The 21,267-nt window shown below is 37.9% G+C and overlaps 1 protein-coding gene across 4 annotated transcripts in view; it reads right to left on the bottom strand.

Annotated features, from left to right (window-relative positions):
* The window catches only part of EDEM3 (ER degradation enhancing alpha-mannosidase like protein 3), a 69,160-nt gene extending 50,630 nt beyond the window's left edge, over positions 1-18,530 (bottom strand). For 3 of the 4 annotated variants that reach the window (XM_030302404.1, XM_030302405.1, XM_030302407.1), the window contains exons 1-2: positions 18,178-18,529; positions 13,207-13,252 (exon numbers count right to left, since the gene is read on the bottom strand). In XM_030302404.1, the coding sequence (XP_030158264.1) occupies positions 13,207-13,252; positions 18,178-18,338 (207 nt within the window). In that variant the 5' untranslated portion in view covers positions 18,339-18,529. Of the gene's footprint in view, positions 1-13,206; positions 13,253-18,177 lie in introns of all 4 variants that reach the window. The other variant, XM_030302406.1, reaches the window with a different exon arrangement.
* Positions 18,531-21,267: the final 2,737 nt, after the last annotated feature.

Here is a 21,267-nt window from a genome sequence, read left to right as displayed (position 1 = left end):
ATCTATATGCATATATCTTTTGTACATATGCTTTTATTTCTATAGATTAAATCCCTAGAAATAGACCCAGTGGGTCAAAGGTATAAATATTTAATTTTTGATACCTATCAAACTGAAGACATTCCTAATTTACATCCCTATAATACTCTCACTAACATAGGAGATGATCAATCCAATGTAGGATCCAATTCCCTCTGGAATCTAATTCTCTTTTTGATATAAAATAGGGACGTTAACTGTGTTTGTCCCCCCAAAATAGCTAATTTTCTAAATGCTGCTTTTTAAACAATCCATCTTCTCCCTAATTGCTTGAAATACAGATTAGTTCAAAATTGTCTATACACACGTTTCTGTAGTCTCAATTTTGTTCTACAGTCCGATTTGCTTGACGGACCTGTTTCCTACTTCTACTGCCCTACAGATCTATTTCCTGCTCTAGACCATTATCTTGATTATTTTTGCACCATACCTTGCTACTTAGTATAGCAATTTACTCTCCCCAAATTATTTTTCTTCAAAATTTTCTTAACTACTTTTTCCAATTTACTCTTCCGGAAAACTTTCAATTTTTCTTAAAATTCCACTGAAATTTTAACTGGAAGAGCCTAATTTGAGGAGAATTGATACCATTAACAATTGAGTCTTCCCATCTAGGAATGTCACTACATTATTTCAGATCTTCTTTTATGAATTTAGTTTTCTTCTATAGGTTTCACCCATTTCTTAATAGTTATTAATAGGAATTTTATGTTTGCAATATTATTTTGAGAGGAATTTTTTTTTAAGAATGACCATGAGAGTATTTCTAATCCAGATGGTAATAAAGCACATGCAAAAAAAATCTTCCCTCTTATTACAAACACACAGAAATGTTGTCAGTGTTAAATTATTTTATGTATGTATGTATGTATGTATGTATATTTGACAGAGAGAGCCCGAGCAGGGAGAGGCAGAGAGAGGAGACAGAGAGAATCCTAAGCAGACTCTGCAATGTCAGCGCAGACAGAGCCAGATGTGGGGTTCGAGCCCACAAACGGTGAGATCATGATCTGAGCAAAAATCAAGAGTCAAACCCTCAACTGGCTGAGCCACCCAGGCACCCCTCAATTATTTTAAATACACAGCTGAGCTTGAGAACAAGAAAAGAAATTCTCAAGTACCAAAAGTGAATAATGGGATACAGAAGATGAAGCTGCAGTGACCACAACATGGGCATTAGAAATAAAGAGGCTTTAGTGGGAATTATTTTAATGCCCAAAGGGTATGAGAGTTGATGGAACTGGCCCTGCACACATGGCCACAAGCCAGAGGCAGGTTCTTTAAGTTGGATAGTTGCCTCAGTGAAATTTGACTGGCACATCCCCACCTAATGGCTACAGGTCTTAACAGAAAAGGACAGAAACCAGAAAACCTGCTGAACTTTATATTTTCTTCTCTAGGGGACAGTCCCTAAAAGATTCCTCTAAAATTAATGATATGATTATGAAAAACATTTAGAGGTTAGATCACTGTGCTCATGTATTTCAATTTCAGACAGTATTTACTGACTCCCTGACAAGAATAATAGGATTAATGCATTCATACTGTTCCCCATTCAATTTAGGATTTTTGTCAATTATGTTATTATAGGCGGTCTTCGCTTTCACTATATACAAGTTTCTGTAATTTATTTAAATAAACCTTCAACAACATGGTTCAAACTTCAACCACCGTATGTATATTAACTGCAGTAAGTGCACAAAACACAAACTTCGGTGCCAGTTCTTCGATCCACAAGTCCCTATGTAAGTAACAGATGCTCATCATGATCCGTGATCAACCACACACTTCTTTCGAAGTCTGTCAGTGATGTGATCACTGTGTATCTATTTTTCAGTTCATGCACAGCAAGTGTGCAGTTGTCTCCTTGTCAGCCAGTGGTAATCGCGCATGACAGTTTGATGATTTTACAAAAATGGATCATCAACAAAGATTAGCCAACAGAGATGAAAGTTCAGCAAAGAAACGAAAAATGAGGACACTGAAAATGCAAATGGAACCGAACGTAAATGGGGTATAGCACAGCCGGCCACGGAATGTAGAGGACGCCAGATCGCTCCAGAGACGCCGGGTACACAGCTGGAGGAACCGAGTGAAGGCATAATTATCTACAAAGATAAAGAAAGTAGTTGCGACATAAAGGGTGAAGATGTCACAAGGGAAACGATACCTGCACAAGGCTTCCCATTAAAGAAATTCCCAGAGGTATTTCAGGGTACGTAGTGCAAAGGGTAAAATTTTTCAAACGGATCCAAATTTTGAAAGGGGGACAATTCACCACCGCACACAGAAGATGCGTGCTCTGTTATTTTAGGTCACACAGTGAGATGAAGGCAAGCCAGGCAAGAACTACCGGATCCTCTTGTTAGTTTTTGCAAAGAAGTGACACTTCAATTTGCAAAGTCTCTAATATTTTGAATATGAGTTTTGCTATTTTAAAATCTTCTCTGTATACTTATAACCATTAGAAGAGAATTTAAATTTTTTTTTTAAAGGTTTATTTACTTTTGAGAGAGAGAGAGCATGAGAAGTGGAGGGACAGAGGGAGAGGGGAACAGAGAATCCAAAGCAGGCTCCATGCTGACAGCAGCGAGCCTGATATGGGGCTCAAAGTCACAAACCGTGAGATCATGACCTGAGCTGAAGTTGGACGCTTAACCGACTGAGCCACCCAGGTTCCCCAAGAATTTTAAATGTTTTGACAAAGATTTTAAGATGTTTATAACATTTCTATTCTGGTCTAGAACCATAATTCTCACAGTTGCTAGTATTAGAATTTTACCTTAAGTAGTAGTCAACACACACCATTTTTCTGTGGCTTCTCCATTCCTGACTTTTTATTTTGATTCAGCTATTGGTTGCCTGGACATGTCCTCAGATAGGTTTTTGTTTGTCGGTTTGAAAAGAGTGTCAACAGTGTTGTTACTTCTCTGGTATTCCTGGGTTAGGATGTCTCTTGTCTTACACTTGAAAAATAAAATGTTTATAAAATGCTTGAGATGTATTTTCTTTCCTTCAGAAATCTGAGGATATTGTTCTACGACCTTCTTGCATTGAGTATGGCTATGGCAAAGTTTCTAAGACTAGTCCGACCCTTTTTTGAATGATCTGTACGTCCTATACTTGTATGCCCCTATGGTTCTTAATTCTTGAAGTTCAGCAGAAAAACTCCCAGTTCCACGTCCAACTCTATCCTACTGCCTCTCACTATACTCAGTTATCTATATTCCAAATCCATAGCAGCAGAAAAACAGAATAAAGGATAGGAACACTAAACACATGGTTAAACAGAAAAGGAAGGACAAAGAAATAATAAAGTAGGCTAAAGAATACAAAAAGCACTGAAGACTGCAACCCTTCAGGTATTTAAAAAAGTGCAGTGCTCCATAATGATTCATTTCCTGAGGAAAGGCTTCCAGACAACAACTGCTTGCACTATAATTAGAATCCACATGCAGCTACTAATTTCTGAATTGAACATATTGTAATTTTAGTATTACATAAAATTTTTAGCATAAATTTCTAATAACTTTTATAGGTCTTTTAACATATTAAGCTCCTAATTTCTTTTTTAGTATTAATCCCAACGGAACTATGATTTCCCAGAATGCATACTATTTTTGATTGCTTAACTTTCCTATTTAGCACATAAACAATTAGAAGTAACTAAAAAAAAGTGGTATCTTTTTCAGCTTGCAGAGGTATTTTGCAACTTTGTAAGAGATCATTCAAATGTTAATTACTACCGAAACCACCACTTAGAAGCCTTCATACTACTATTTTTAGGGTTTCACAAAAACACACACATGCGCAAACATCTCTATCTGAAATTAAATATGAAACTCAAACCCCAGGCTTATCTAGATAAGAAAAACATTAATAGCAATTATAAGCAGAATAATCAAATTAGGGAGCTTTGAACCAGATGTAAAAATACTTCACACCCCCCTATTTCAAGATTAAGGATAAAAACAAAACCACAGCCTTTTCTTTGGGTTGACCACAAAGTGAACTACAGTTGGTTTGCATCAATCCAGAGCAGTGCATATGTGGCAAATAAGCGGCCATGATTACACTTCAAACATCCTGTCTACTTTCTCTTCACAATATGTTGCCAGAACAAGGGATAACTACTTCATACTGCTATGACACAGAACCACGAAACACACTTAACGATTATCACTCAGAAATAAAACTCAGGTGAGAAAAGAGTCCTACACAAATTAAGTAGAACATGTGCCTAGCTAAAAGCAAGAGCAAATACATAAAACAAAACAGAGTAGGCTCTCCATATCAGATTTTAAATTTACGAGAGCACTGAGGTGACAGAACCCTGCTCTAAAATACTCAAGTCAAAGCAGCATCAAACACTGACTTTAGTAAAACCAATTCTGAAAACAAAGGGAAGAGACTTTATTTTCCTAAAAACATCAAAGGCATTATTTATAAAAGTGAGTTATTAAAAATATCAAACCTACTTAATTTCCAAAGCTATACACATTTTTAAAATGTCGTATTCCATATCCTTCTTCTTAAATACCTCCCTCCTTGAGGCAGATAAGGTATTCCTCCCCCCAAAAATGAACTGATATTTAATATACCACCTCCCACATACTGACAGCATATGCTAATTACTGATTGAACTGCATAAGTTTATCTGTTCTTTTTCACCCCAAATTTTCCTATTCTCTTTTGTTCACTACATTCACTTATTAAAACATTTTTCAGGTATCAGGATTTCATTTAGCTAAATTATTAAACTATCAGACTTACTTCCTACATTGAACATTTGTTGTCTTCTTACAGAGTGTACTTTATGAAATGTTTCTCAGCATTGAGGAGAAACAAGTAACAACAAAAGTGCAGCTGTCTCATAAGATTTAATCTCTACAGAGCAGAATGTTAGCATAAAGTATGTACTCAAAATTACATGAGAAAGAAGTTTCCAATAAATCAATCGATTTGGTTTTTGATCAATTATAAAATAACTTATGAAATAATGTTACATGAAATGAATAAATGATAAATAATAATGTTGTTGAAAAGTCCTACTACTAACAGACTTTTTAGGAAGATTATATCAATAGATTTAGAAAAAGCATTTGACAAAATTCAATATTCCATAATGATGAAAACTCTCAGTAAACTAGAAATGAGAAGAAAGTTACTCAACCTATTATAGGACATCTTATGAAAAACCAACAGCTAACATCATACTTAATAGTGCAGGCTAACTGCTTTCTCCCTAAGATTAGGAGAAAAGCAAGGACCTTCCCACTTCTTTTCAAAATAATACTAGAAGTTCTAGCCACTGTAATAATAATGAGAAATAAAAGGCACATAGATCAGAAGGAAAGAAGGAAAAGTCTCTTTGCAGATGATGTGATTGACAATGTAGAAAGTCCTAAGGAATTTCCCCAAAAAAAACTACTACAAATAACAGGTGAGTTTAGCAAGGTTGCAGGATACAAAGATCAACAGACAAAAAGTTATTGTATTTCTGTATAGCATCAGTGAACTGGACAAACAAATCTGAAAAACTACAATTTACAAAAGCATCAATACATGAAATATATGTAAGTTTAATAAAAGATGTATAAGACCTGTACACCGAAAACTACAAAAGACTGTTGACATTAAATAAGACCAAAATAAATGGACATGGATACCATGTTCGTGGAATAGAAGACTCAATATTGTTAAGTCAAACTCCCTAAATTGAGCCATAGATTCAACATAATCCCAATCAATAGCTCAAAAGGCGTTTTTGTAGAAATTGACAATATGATGCTAAAATCTATACAGAAATGCAAAGAATCTAGAATACCCAAAACAATTTTAAAAAAGAACAAAAAGCCAAAAGACTTACATTGCCTGATTTCACAACTTAATATCACACTTACAACAGTGTGATATTAGTATAAAAATATTCAGATCAATGGGAAAAAATACATGCACATATGGTTAACTAATTTTATATAGATATCAAAGTAATTCAGTGATAAAAGGATATCCTTTCAACAAACAGTGCTGGAATAATTGGATATCCACATAGAAAAAAATACAAATTTACCTTCACCTCATTCTATATATAAACACTAATTCAAAATGAGTGATAGATCTAAATGAACAAGTTAAAATTATAAATCATCTAGAAGAAAACAAGAAAATCTTTGGGATCCTGGGCTAGGCAAATATCTTTTAGGCAGCATGTAAAAGAAAAAAGAAAACTGATCACAATTTAAAACATTTGCCCTTCAAAAGACATTGTTAAGAAAATGAAAAGGCAAAGCACATATAGGGAGAAAATATCTGTGATATGTAATATAGGTGAGAAAGGATATCCAGGATATATAACTCTTATGACTCAGCAATAACAGGATAAATGACTTGATTTTAAAACAGACAAGAGATATGAACAGAGGCTTCACTAAAAAAAAAATATACTAAGCACACAGGAAGATTTTCAGCATCACCCATTATCAGGAAAAGTCAAATTAACATCACAAGAACATACCACTACATACCCATTAGAATGGCTGAAATTAAAAGGACTGAAAATACAACGCACTGGGGAAGATGCAGAAACTTTTATACATTGCTGGTGGGGAATACAAAATATTACAGACACTTTAGGGAAGTTCTGTAGTTTTGTTTTTTTTTTTTTTTTTTTAAGTTCATTTTATTTTTGAGAAAAAGAGAGACCAGAGTACAAGCGGAGGAGGGGCAGAGAGAGAGGGAGACAGAGAATACCAAGCAGGCCCTGCACTGCCAGCATAGAGCCTGATGCAGGACTTGAACTCACAAGCCATGAGCTCGTGACCTGAACCGAAATCAACAGTTGGATGCTTAACCAACTAAACTACCCAGGCACCCCTGCAGTCCTTATTTTTTTTTTTTAATTTTTTTTTTCAACGTTTATTTAATTTTGGGACAGAGAGAGACAGAGCATGAACGGGGGAGGGGCAGAGAGAGAGGGAGACACAGAATCGGAAACAGGCTCCAGGCTCTGAGCCATCAGCACAGAGCCCGATGTGGGGCTCGAACTCACGGACCGCGAGATCGTGACCTGGCTGAAGTCGGACGCCTAACCGACTGCGCCACCCAGGCGCCCCCCTGCAGTCCTTATTAAGTCAAACGTATTCTCATATAACCTAGCAATCCCGTTCCTAGTTGGGAAATATATGAAAATATATGTCCTTATAAAAATTTGCATGCATAGCAAATTTTCACAGCAGTCTTTTTAATAGTAGCCAAACACCAGAAACAAGCCTAATACTTATTTATCAATTGGTGAGTGGATAAACAAATGTGTTCTCTCAAGTCAACTGAATACTATTAAGCAACAAATAGGAACTACGGTTAAGCAACAAATAGAACTACGGTATATCCAACAACATAGATAAAATCTCAAAAGCATCATGTTAAACAAAAGAAATCTGAATCAAAAGACTATATTCTATACGATGCCATTTATATGAACTCCTAAAGAGGAAAAACTGTTGTGCCGAAAGCAGATCACAGGGGTTGCCGGAGGTCAGAGGTGTGGAAAAGGAACTCACTGTTAACACGAGGAAGCTTTGTGACCAAAATGTCGTATGTCATGACTGTGGTGGTCATTAAACAAATGTATACAACTGTCAAAACTCAGAATTGTGCACTTAAAGACTTTTGTCTATAAATTATACCTAACTAAACAAACAAACAAAAAAAACCTGTTTTCTACCGAGTTAAAGTCCTATATAGAGTATCAGAGTGTCATGATAAAATATCACAAGAGAACACTACAGAATTTGTCATTTTGGCAGTTTTAGGATGCTCTAGAAGTACAGACCAAGGAACACCGGTTAACAAAAAGGTAGTCCCACACTCCTCTACACACAAAAAAGGCACATTTAAGCTCCTAACTTACCTCCTCCCAGCCATTAGCACTGCTTTTCAAAAAGCACTTTATTTACAGAATTACTCTTTTTGATGAGCAAACTATCAAAAAGAAAACATCGGGTACAGAGTTTCCAATGTGGAACATGAAGACGTTCTAGAAACAGATAGTAATGGTTACACAACATGCTGAATATACTTCATGCCATAGAAATGTTCACTTAAAAATGGTTAATATGGTAAATTTTATGATACTTTTTACCACAATAAAAAATGTTTAAAGAAAGTAGTATTAGGGGAGAAAAGTAATTCTAAGAAAACTTACACAAATCTAGAAATTTTTAAGGAAGTTACGCTTTAAAACAGTTCCTTTGGTTCCAATGATAAGGACTAATCTACTGTTTCTTTGAACCACGCTCTCACAAAATCAAGCTTAAAAGTGGTTATTAGGTATGATTCCACTGAGTTACAAGAAACTGTTCTTACCAACTCTTTTAAAGTTTATTTGTAATGTTTAGGGCTCTACCCAAGTACAGGTTTTTTTTGTTTTGTTTTTTTTTTACAACTTGTAACAGTTTGAGTTGTCTACAGTAACAGGAAAAACCTCAGGAGACAAATATCAGGTCAAAGAGCTCAGATCCAAAACGGTTCTGCATTTGGTGGCCTAAATACATGTCATTTTGTTGTCTAACTTAATCTGCAAACTAACCTCAGCACAAATACTAAAAACATACTAACAGAAGTGCTAGAGTGGCTATGGTCTGAGGTTAAATTAGGCCACACAAGAACTGCCAAAACAAACATCAAATTTCATGTTATTTAGGGGGAAAAGAAAGCCATCTGTGCAATTTATTGTGGATGAACTGCAGTCTGATTGGGACTAGAGATACGTCAAACATAGTTGTTATTATATTAATATTAAACCAATATTGATAAAATATTTTGGTTTTAAAATATTTAAAATCAGAAAATGCCTGGATATAACAAAAGATGGCAGAGTTGTATTGCCCTGCCTAAAGCTGGTGGGGCACTGCTATCGAAAAATAACATTTGCAGAACTTGGGGAATCCAAAAACAAAAACAAAAACAAGGAAAGGAAAAAAATAAGCTCAAAGGGTACATGCCTAGAACAGAAAAGAATGTGTGTTTTAAAGAAGTTCTAATCACAATCTGAGGAACGAGTTTAGAATCTAGATGAAGTTTAGGAGGGCAATTTCAATCTCAGGCAGAGAATGGATAATGATAGTATTAGTAACAATAACAGCAAACTCTTATACAGGGCTTCCTATTTGCCTGACACTAGTTCTATGCACTTGAATGACATTAACTTGTTTAATCCTTACAATGGCAGTGTGGGGCAGGCAATAACCACTGGAGAGAGATGAGGAAAACAGGCTCAGGGAGATTAGTTAACTGTCTCATTGCAACCCAGCTGGCAGGTGACACAGCTACCTTAGGGTATCCTGTCCCATTTCCAGACTTCTCACTTGCTCTTTATATTGTATTCTTTGGAAAATACTGTTTTCCTACGAACTAAGGAAGTTAAAAGGAATTGCTCTAAACGTGCACTAGAACGGAGAGTAATATTAAGGAGGACTAGTGAGAAATGAAAAGATTTCAACACTTATTAACAGTCCACTATGTGCCAGGCATTTTATATTTCGGCATAGTAGGCAACTAACTACAACAAAAGAAGTAAACTTCTAGATTCCAAAATTCACCATAAACTCATATCTTTAATGAAGCTTGTTAAATGATTTCTTTGAATTTATGAGGCAAAGATATATCATAATAATCAAATACAAAAAACCCCACTATTTGATTACATCTTGACAAGAATACAATTCAGTTCTTTAAAAAAATTAAATAAATAAGCATTTGTGTACCAGGCATGATTTTAGGCACAAGACCTATAAAAGATGAATTTATTAAAAATTCATTAAAATCATATTATTAATCATAATATTAATCATATTAAAATGATCCCTGTTCTCAACCATCTTACAGGCTACATAGGAAGACATTGCTCAGAGGGTTAAATGATCTGTTTAGGGTCCCAGCTGTTAACTAGCCAGGAAAGAATTAGAACTCAAATCTGTCTAATTCCAAAATCTATATACTTTTGCTCTACAGCAAGCTAATACTGTTTGAGTACAATAACTGGAAAAAATTTTCAACTGACTTCAAATAACAAATATAGAGCACCTGGTCTCTATGTAATATTTTAGAACTGTTTCAGGTTAGCTCAGAACTTGAAAAGGGGAAGTGAGAATTCTAGACCAAATCTTATGTTACAAATTTCACATAAACTGAGCATAAGTACATTACAAAAGTCACTCATGTTGTAAAAGAGTTGAACGTTTAAAAATATCTATTGCAGGGGCACCTGGATGGCTCAGTCTGTTAAGTGTCCGACTCTTGGTTTTGGCTCAGGTCATGATCTCATGGTTCGTGAGTTCAAGCCCCGCATCGGGCTTGGATCCATGCCTCAGATCTCTCTCTCCCTCTCTCTCTGTCCCTCTCCCGCTCACTCTCTCTGTCTCTCTTGAAATAAATAAACGGAGAAATAAATAAATGATAAAAATATCTATTGCGGTGGATTGCAGATGGGTGTGGATCCACCAGAAAAATGGAAGACAGTGTTAATTCCAGGAGTTCCCAATCTTTGGGGTTGAAATCCCTCTCCTTTAGATCTTATAAGTAGGCAGGTATACCAAAGTTTCCCAGTTAGGATCCAATAAATAGGAACTACACCAGGAAGTCCTCTGAGAGCTGTTCTCAGTGTCTGCTTTGTTATAAACCCACTTACTACGGTGCATAATAGGAAAAAAATGTATTGATAAAACTTTCTGCCATTTACCTAATAAGAGACATTAAAGATACTGTGATTTACAAAGACAGGATCCTCTTCACGGTGAAATGTACTAAACTGGGGCACCTGGATGGCTCAGTCAGACTTCAGCTCAGGTTATGATCTCACGGTTCATGAGTTTGAACCCTGCATTGGGCTCTGTGCTGACAGTTTAGAGCCTGGAGCCTGCTTCGGATTCTGCGTCTCCCTCTCTCTCTGCCCTCCCCCACTCACACTCTGCTCTCTCTCTCTCCCTCTCTCAAAAATAAAATAAACAAACAAACAAACAAACAAACTCTAAAAAAGAAATGTACTGAATTGATCCAGCTATTCAACTTTGGAACCAAAAGTATGCATTTATGAGATGACTAAGGTTTGAGGGTATAGCATGGGTCCGTTTGACCACCTCAAAACTATTAGCCTAGCTTTTTTAAATTATGCTTGGCTCAAACAGAATTAACCAGAGAGAAATAATTTTGAAAGAAATATTAAGGAAATGGCCAAGAGCTTTAGATATGAATTTAAAACTGTGTTTTCAATATTGCAAAAATACCCGAAACTTCATTACCATTATTTTCTAAAAACCTTTTAAAATGTGGGGTGCCTGGGTGGCTCAGTTGGTTAAGCGTCGACTTCGGCTCAGGTCATGATCTCACGGTTCGTGGGTTCAAGCCCTGCATTGGGCTCTGTGCTGACAGCTCAGAGCCTGGAGCCTGTTTCAGATTCTGTGTCTCCCTCTCTCTCTCTGCCCTCCCCCACTTGTGCTCTGTCTCCTTCTGTCTCAAAGATAAACATTTAAAAAAAAAATTTTTTTTTTTAAAAAAACATTTTAAAATGTGCACTATAGAAAGGAACAGGAAGTATCAAATATGAAACATGCTGAAACAATACAAAAATGCATAAAGTATGTATGTACTTAGATGTTTATAAAGATGTTAATATATGAAGATATTTGGGTAATATATAATGTAAAAATGGATTCACAGAATCAGTTGTAAAATACTTAAAGCAGAATCAAAATGAGTTCTTTGCCAAACTTTTCCCAACTATATTTCATAGGCCTTCATGTTAAAAGAAAATCTGCTAGCATATTTTAAAATGTAAAAACAAAGTCATAAGTATTCTCAGAATAATTTGATTACTCTTTTCAAAATGACACACATTTACCCAGAAAATTTTCTTTCAACTCTCAAATTTTCCCTGCTAGTTCATCTTTTTAGAAATTAAACACTTTTTCCCTGGAGTCTAAGATCATTGTATTAAGGGGAAAGAGGCACGGAGAAGTAGGGGGGCAGTTACAACCCCCTCAGCCCTACTGTCTCCCAAATGGCTCCCCTGTACTGTGTGGGGATTCATTTTTTTTTTTTTTTTTTTTTTTTTTTTTTTTTAAGAAAGAGAGAGAGCATGAGCAGGGGAGAGGGGCAGAATCTTAAGCAGGCTTCATGCTCTGTACAGAGCCTGATGTAGGGCTCGATCCCACAACCCTGGGATCACGACCCGAGCTGAAATCAAAAGTCGGATGCTAAACTGATTGAGCCACCCAAGCACCTGGGTATTAATTTTTTTCTTTTTTTCATTTTTAAAAAATATTTATTTTTGAGAGAGACAGAGTGTGAGTGGGGCAGGGGCAGAGAGAAAGGGAGACAGAATCCAGAGCAGGCTCCAGGCTGTGAGCAAGCTGTCAGCACAGAGCCCGACGCGGGGCTCGAACTCACAAACTGCAAGATCATGACCTGAGCCGAAGTTGGACACTTAACCAACTGAGCCACCCAGGCGCCCCTTAAATTTTTAATTGTGGTAAAAATAAAAAAACCATGTAACACAAAATTTACCATTTTTAAGTTCAGTACCATTAAGTATATTCACTGTTGAGCAACAGATTTCCATAACTTTTTCATCTTGCAAAACTGAAATTATTTCAACCCCAGTGAACACTAAGACATTTACAACAGTACAAATTAGTGTATCTGAAAAGCAAAATATATTCAAAGACCACTATGAAGACAAATTTGGACAGAAACTAGGTCATATTCTGTCTCTTTTAAGCAACAGTTTTCTTCAGAGTAATAAAGTAATGTTGCAGTTTTTTTTTTTTAATTAAGAGAATAATTTCCCTGAAGGCCAGAGAGAGCATCTTATTCATGTACATCCACAGTATCTAGCTATATAAACCACTCAATAAACACTGTTGATAGTACCAAAGGAAACAACCTAAGTACAAAGTTTCATAATCTAATTCAATTTTTACCTATTTAATAAACTGGTCCTCTAAGAACCAATTATCAGGAATACTCTATTAGCCTCTGCTTGCACTGTTTTTTAAAAACTTCCTTTAAAATAATGTGCTATTAATTCAGGTTTCAAAATTCCCAGGTGACTGTGCTGATACAACCATCTGCTCACATAAATTATGTCAAGATAAGCCTTTTACTTACCATATAGTTACCATAAGCATGATCAAACATTTCCAGTACTTGATTCCTAATTTTAAAAGAGCAGAAATAGAAAAAAGTTAAGAACATTCTATTTACTGTTTTTCAAAAAGCTACAGCTCCTTCATACACGTGCACCAATTAAAAAACAAAAGAAAAAAATAGTTAGAAAAAGACATAAACAGAGTCAAGAAATAATCAGTGTGAATAGACAAGCTTTCATGAAACACACAGGGCTAGGCCAAACTTTTACTATTCCTAGCAATTTATGTAAAATTTACCTTATGTTCCCTAAGAAAACTGATAAATGATGGATGCCGTGCACAGAGAAGGAAGTCTGATGCTGAAAAACAATTACCTCTTAAAAAAATTATTTAACATATCTGTCTTAAAAGGAAGAATATTGCTGGAGACCTCCAAAAGAAGAATTGTTACAATTTATTGCTTATATAGAGTATATATACTCTAGCAAGAGAGAGGTGGGTGTGTAAGTACTCTAACAGCTTCTACTTTCCCTTTTAAATAAAATCACTAATGCTTACTTTAATACATATTTATTAATACATATTTGTTCACACTTTCAAAAGACCAATTTTATGATTTTACGATGTACTCTCTGCTCCTTTAAAAAACTGTCAAAAGTCAAATAAATAATATTCATCTCTAAAATGAGAAAAACAGGGGCGCATGGGTGGCTCAGTCAGTTAAGCATCCTAGTTCAGCTCAGGTCATGGTCTCAAGGTTCGTGAATTTGAGCCCCATATTGGGCTGTGCACTGACAGCTGGATAGCACAGAGCCTGCTTCTGATCCTCTGTCTCCTTCTGCCCCTCCCCTGCTTGTTCTGTCTCTCTCTCTCTCTCTCAAAAAATAAACATCAAAAAAATAAATAAAATGAGAAAAATAATCCTCAAAAAGAAATCTGTGTGTTTTGGCTATCTCTGTGTCTTAAAATCCCCAAGATGACTGTTTAAAATGGAGATAGCTGATCCCCACATCAGATTTACTAAGTCAAAATCTGTACTGTCTGGACCAACTAACTAGTCTTTCAATTAAACACTCTCAAGTTTGGGGTCTTGATAACTATACAAAAAACTACAAATGTTTTACGTTTGTTTGTTTGTTTGTTTGAGAGAGAGCAGGAAAGCACACAAAGCGCACACACAAACAAGTGAGGGGCAAAAAGAGTGGGAGAGAGAATCTTCAGCAGGCTACAGGCCCAGCCTAGCATAGAGCCTGATTTAGGGCTCGATCTCACGGTCCCTCAGGACTGTGAAATCATGACCCGAGCTGAAATCAAAAGTCAGACGCTTAACCAACTGAGCCACCCAGCTGGCCTTGTTCTACATTTAATGTTATGGTTTGACAAAGCCAAATATCTAAATAATTAGCAAAGGAAAAATAATTCGGTAATCTTTTATTAATGCTATTATTCCCAAAGTTCCAATCACTAATAGCAAGAACTGAAGAAAGTGTTAGAGAAAATGGCTGGGTGTAATTTTATTTTACTTCCTGTTATGTTGAAATTCTCATTTTAAAAACTATAACCATGGATAATGAAACACTGGTAATAATAAAGCTAGCAGACAGAAAAGAACTAATTTCCAGATCCTGGCTATAATGACCAGCAAAATCAAGCACACTCAAACTTATAAACTGAATAAGGCCTGGCAAACTTTTTATGAATAATCATTTTAAAACAATCATTTAAAACAAGATCTTATCACTTTGCTAAAACATTAATTCTGTATGTGTTTATATGTATGACAGAATATGGACCAAGTTATCTCAGAAAACTATGGAGTATCTTAAAGAATTCTTCCATACATTTCTTTATTATATTACAAATGATAAAGATCTCTCAAATTAGCTAATAAACAACCAAAAACAATGTTAAGATTTTCTTCTCAAGCACTGATATCAACAAATGGAATAAGGAAATCCTTCTTCCTTTCACCGAAATGGAATCAATACAAGATTATTGTCAAGAGGTACAAATTCCTTTAACTGGCAATGGCACTGCCCAGACACACGCATTATAGATAACATAAACTGTAACTCGGTAACCCAAACTTCGTAAGCCCTTGATTTTCATGATTATGAATAAATCACGACTGCATATGAGAAAGTGTTATTTTCCAACCCTTACATTTATGCAGTACATGATCATCAGATTTCACAACACATACTTCAAAGTGGAGATACTTAATATCCAGTTCAGTGCTCTCTCTCTCCTACTTAAACACGTAAGTCTACAAAGTCATATTTAAATACAGAATGGTAGATGACTATACTCAACAGAAAAAAAATGTCTCTAAGATGGTTTTATATCTATTCAACAAGTGAATAAAAATATGTTGGAAATCAGATCCATAGTTCAAACATTATGTCTTTTTCTTTGCTTTAAAATAATTTTTGTAAGTCAGCTTTATCTAAAATTACACTGCCTGCCAAGGTGCTATAGAAACTGCATTTATACTTTTTCTTTTTAATGAAAAGAGAACATTAACAACTGCTGTAATATTTAAATCACAAAAACAAAAAACAATGTATTCCAGGAAGGATAAGACTACATATGACCAAGTAAAAATTCCATAAACTGTAAGCAATTGAGCAACTCTTTACTATTAGTGATAATTCCAGTCTGTATCATCGGTTTGGCTTGGTAGGATAGGAAAAAGGGTGGGGCATTTTATGCTTTTTATCATAAATCATTATTTGGGCTTTAAAAAAAAAAAAATCATACAGGTAAACCTAATGAATCAGAGTTCAGGTTCCCGAAAATTCCCAGAGGGGAAAGCAATCAAGCAATTATGTATTTGCGGTTTATAGCTCCAGATTCGTACTTTCAAAATTGGAGCTGAAATTCCAAGCCACTTTGGTTGGATTCTTCCAGTTAAAAATTAATTTTGGTCAACAAATGACTTAACTAATGACTCTTCTTCAAATAAAAATTTTTAACAAAAAAAGAGAAAAGGGAGTGGTGATCAAATAAGATACGTTCTATCCTTAACAGACTTAAGCTTCTCTTTCCAAATCTTATGAAGTGCAACACAGTGGACAGAACGTCTCTGAAGTCACACAGATCTGGGTCTGAATACTGGTTCCACCATTTACTAACTCTGATTTTGAACAAGTTGACCTTGAGTCTCAATTTCCTCATCTGCACCATGGGAATCACATTCACCTCATTAAGAAACAGGGAGGATTACAGAGATGTAAAGAACCTGGCACAGAGCAGGGCATTCATTAAAACAGTTATCGAGGATACATTAAATTCATAAAGAGAGAAAATGTAAGATACTTATTAAGGGTTTACTGGGGCGCCTGGGTGGCTCAGGCGGTTGGGCATCCAACTTCGGCTCAGGTCATGATTTCAGTTTGTGGGTTCCGGGCCCATATCGGGCTCTGTACTGACAGCATGGAGGCTGGAGCCTGCTTCAGATTTTGTGTCTCTCTCTCTCTCTGCCCCTCCCCCACTCGCACTCTGTGTGTCTCTCTCTCTCTCTCTCAAAAATAAACTTTGAAAAAAAAATTTTTTTTTAAAGAGAATTTCCTGATATTTTTGTTTTGGTAGCTGATACTTTTTTTTTTCCATCAAGCATCTTTTGTTTTCTTATTTCTTAATCGTTGTCTAAGAAACTAATACTCTTGCAATGATTTAAACAATAAGGAAGTACGTATATAAAATAAAACTGATGGTTCCATCTCACCTCCATCCTAATCCCAGGGGTAATCATCTTTCCATGTTTTTCTGAGCTTTGACAATTTCTATTCTGCATTTAAAAGAACATAGGATAGTACTATACATATTATTCTACAACTTGCATTTTTGTCTTGGGAATATATCCTGGATGGCCTTCTACCTCCTCCATAATATCTGAATATTACTCCATAATACAGATGCTCCAAGAAACAGTTCCAGTCTTTAAAAATGCACATCCCTGTATACCTATCTCTACGTCAAGAGTGCTTTTATTTCTGTAGGATAGATTCCCTGAGACCAGATTAATGAATCATAGATACAATTTAAATTTTAGGAGATACTGTCAATAAGTTACAGCAAATTTACACTCCCACCAAGTCTTTTCTCACACCTCAATTAGTTAGTACCTGTGTTTTGTACTAATCTGATGGCAAAAAAGAGCTGTCTCATTGCTTTAATCTGCCATCTGTCACATTTAAGAGGTTGAGTAACTTTTCATGTTTATTGATCATTTGCATTTCCTCTTGTGTGAATTAACTCTTCACACCCTTTGCCCATCTTCTTACTGGTTCTTGGCTTTTTCTTATTAATTTGTGGGACCTAGCATATATTAGGAATAGTGATGCCCAATTAAATGCTGTAAATATAACTGATAATTTTATCACACTCTCAAGACTGATAAGACTACTTTGAACAAAGGGAACAGGTATAATTAACTGAGGCTTCTAAGTAATACCATCAAATATTGTTCTATTAGAAAGTGCAGTGCAACAAAACACTGCAAGGAAATGGTAAATGTGTAAAGTTCAAATTTCAACGTACGCCCCCTTTTCCGTAACAGGTGTAAAGACTATTTCCTTAACTACTGTGAGATCAGCAACATTTTCCCAGCTGGGAGCTCACTTGTGCGAGAATCTAACCACGTCTCCGACGAAGGACAACCACAGGACTCTAGCGCGTAGTGGCACGAGCTGTGTAGCCCCCTTCACGGGACATTGACATGGCAGCTGCGTTGACACACCACGGATGGCCTCAAGGAGGCTGCACATGTCACCGACGGCCCAGGCGACACCCCGATGGTCCCTCGAGGTCGCACTGCGGGCGACGATCCCCACCTTCCCGGACCCTGTCCTCCCCGCCAGGGTCCTCGCGGGGCAACCGTTCCAATCGCGACAGGAGAGGCCACTGCACGCCCGGGTCGCAATGACAGGCACCTCGCCTGTGGTCCACCTCCTGAGGAAACCCACCCCAGGCTTCCAGGCACCCTTACCCAAGCTTCTGTCTCTCTTCCCTACTCATGGGCGCGGCCCCCGCCGTCCACACAGACGTGGCCGACACCAGGCAGAAGGCGGCCGTCGCCGCTACCAGGCTCCATGGCGCTCGCTGGGGGACCGAGGACCCACAGCCCCGGCCGCCGCCGGCTTCGCTCATGGCCCTGCGGTTCCGCGCACGCGCAGCGGCTACGCCCGGCCGGTGGGACACATTGCCAGACGCGGGTGGCAAGGGGGCTGCGAGCCGTGCCGAGGGCGGGATGCGGAGCAACGCAAGCGGTAGCCGTAGCCGAACTGCTTCCCGAAACCGCCGAGCCGGTCCCCAGCGCCAGCGCTGCCACCGCCCTCCGCCCTTAGCAGCCCGGAGCGCCTCCCCCAGCTTTCCGGTGTCGTAGTCTAGGAAACCGCCTCCCCCAACGTTACTTCCGGGTAGGGCCCGGGGCATTGAGGCTCAGGACCAATGGGGACCAGATCGGAGAGGGGCTGGCTCCGGGGACAGGAGAGGGCATTGGCCGGGAGAAGTGAGACGTGGACAAAAGGCGGGACCTCTGGCTTCCGCCCTCCTCCGACCCGCGAACTTGCGACTCGAAGACTACAAGTCCCAGCGTGCGCTGCTTTCCCCGGCGGGCTAGCAATCAGACTCCGCCTGGCTAAATTTCCACCCTGGGTGGGCGCGCTGCACCCTGGGATGTGTGGTCGTCCGAGGGTCACAGGCGGTGACTAGGATCCCGCTTCCAGCGGCGTCTTGCAGCCAGTCCTACCTCCGGGGCTGTAGGCTGACGAGTCCTGGGGAACCTGTCAGCTGTTTATCCCTCTTCCTGCGCTTGACGCTTCCCGGAGGGCTGGCCGAATGAGGCTCACACGTCCCCAGCTCGGTGCTACCCGCTTTCGGAAGTAGTGTTGGGGTAGCCTCTGCCCCGAGAGAAAGTACAAAACAGTAACAGCAAAAGTGAGTTGACCTTTGATGCCACGTGCTGAGTTTTGCTTGCACGTTCTCTCATGCACTCTTCTCAACTCTCACAAGTAAGTATCACCATTCCCATTTTGCAAATGAGGAAACCGAGTCTGAAGAGGTTAGGTAACAAGTCCTCGTTACACTGCTGGATTAGACACCCAACAAACCTCTGTGACTCAGGAGTCCTTGCATGTAACCACATCCACAAGGATTAAAGAGAGCACGTACTTGATTAATAATAGTTCTCTAAAAACCTCAATGTAAGGAGAGTAGTGAGCTTGAAAGAAAATTTAATGAAGGAAATTGGAACTTGCAATTTATTTTGATCACTGAGTCCCACATTAACTATTGGTAAAATGAGTGGGTTCCTCTTGAAAACCCACATTGTATTTCTTGTGTGATAATTGAGTAGGTAGGTGCAGAGTTTAGGTGCGGATATGATCTCTGTGACCACAGGAAATCGCCTGCTGATCCCCTCAGCAGCGTTCAGCTGTATCTCTGGAAACTTTTGTTGATTTTGATCACTTTGCATCATATGCTTGGCTCTCAGACCGGCCATTCATGTGACACCAATGACTCTTCACTCGTCTCTTTTTTAAAACGCTGGTGTTCCCTGCATTTTAAGGTTTTCTTTTTTTTTTTTTTCTCTTTGTACACTATCCTTTGGTGATTTCTTCCACTCATATGTATTCAGCCATCACATGCCTGTGATTTCCATATCTGTCCTGATCTCTAGACCCACACTTCCACCTTCCTGATGGAAATTCCCTTCTCTGTGGCTCAAGGTAGCTCAAATGTAATATGTTCACTGTTTCAAATTAATGCCTTAGAATCATCTTCAACTCCTCCTCCTCCTTCATGGTCCACACCCACCCACTTGCCAAATTACATAGAGTCTACTGCTATCACTACTGGCTGGCACTCCTACTTCTTCTTAGTTCAAGCCTCATTACCTCCTTTCTGAACCATTGCAATGGTCTCCTAATTACTTCCCTGCCACCCTACTTTTCACAACACTGCTACCGGAGTTGGCATTTAAGGACATCTACAGACCCTCTGTGCATGTCATCTCCCTTATACCCCTGCCCTGCCCTCAGATTCTATGTGATAACTAACGAATTCTCATGTTATCCTCTGCTATCCCACCATTTTTGTAGAACACTCTTCCCATTGAGTTGGCTCAGATTTCATATCTACAAAACCCTTTCATAGCCTTACAGCCAGTGGAAGTCATTCTCTCTGGGCGCCTGGGTGGCTCAGGTGCTTGAGTGTCTGACTTAAGCTCAGGTCATGATCTCACAGCTTGGTGACATTGAGCCCCACATCAGACTCGCTGCTGAGGAGCAGCAGTGCGGAGCCTGCTTCAGATCCTCTGTCCCCCTCTCTCTCTGCCCTTCTCCCATTCATGCTCTTTCTCTCTCTCTCTAAATAAATAAATAAACTTAAAAAAAAAAAAAGAGAGAGAGGTCATTCTCTCCCCTATTCTTTCATTGTATTTTATGTCTTTATGATTGTGTTTTTCACAGTCAGCCATGCCCACTAGATTATGACTTCTTGAAGGATATGGACTTCACCTTAATTATGTTCCAAAATTCAGCACTGTGCTTCTGCTGTTATAGATACTTAATAAGTGTTGAATATACTTGTTTCCATCTTCCTTCAGTTTCTTTATAAAATGGGACTAATATAGTCTTTTTATCTACTTTTATGAAGGTTGTGAGAACACATGAGGTCATTTCTGTACAATATTAATTTTATTCCTTTTATGGACTTGCAACCCTATATGGGTTCCATCCTGGATCCTCTTTGGCAGCTTTAAGGATGAAGTTAGCTAAATAAATAATACCTGTGAATTGTTCTTGGCTCTGGCATAGAGAACATGACAAGCTAAAGGTCAATACCAACCATCCAGCATTTGAAAACTAGGAACAAAGAAAATAGAAAAATAGTCAATGACCTTCAGTTGTATGAAATGTAGTCAAGTCAATTATTTGTAGTAGATTATTGGCAGTAATTCAGTTTTCTTTATCTTCCTAATGTTCCAAGCCTTTATAAGAAGTCAAAAATTGACTAGTAACTATCATTAACAAAAATGTTCTCAGGAAGGAGTTCTGGCTTTTAATGTTTAGAATTT

Source organism: Lynx canadensis, chromosome F1 (assembly GCF_007474595.2).
Source record: "Lynx canadensis isolate LIC74 chromosome F1, mLynCan4.pri.v2, whole genome shotgun sequence".
NCBI lineage: Eukaryota > Metazoa > Chordata > Mammalia > Carnivora > Felidae > Lynx > Lynx canadensis.
Note: the sequence above shows the minus strand (reverse complement) of the source record. Positions and strands in the feature narration are given on the sequence as shown.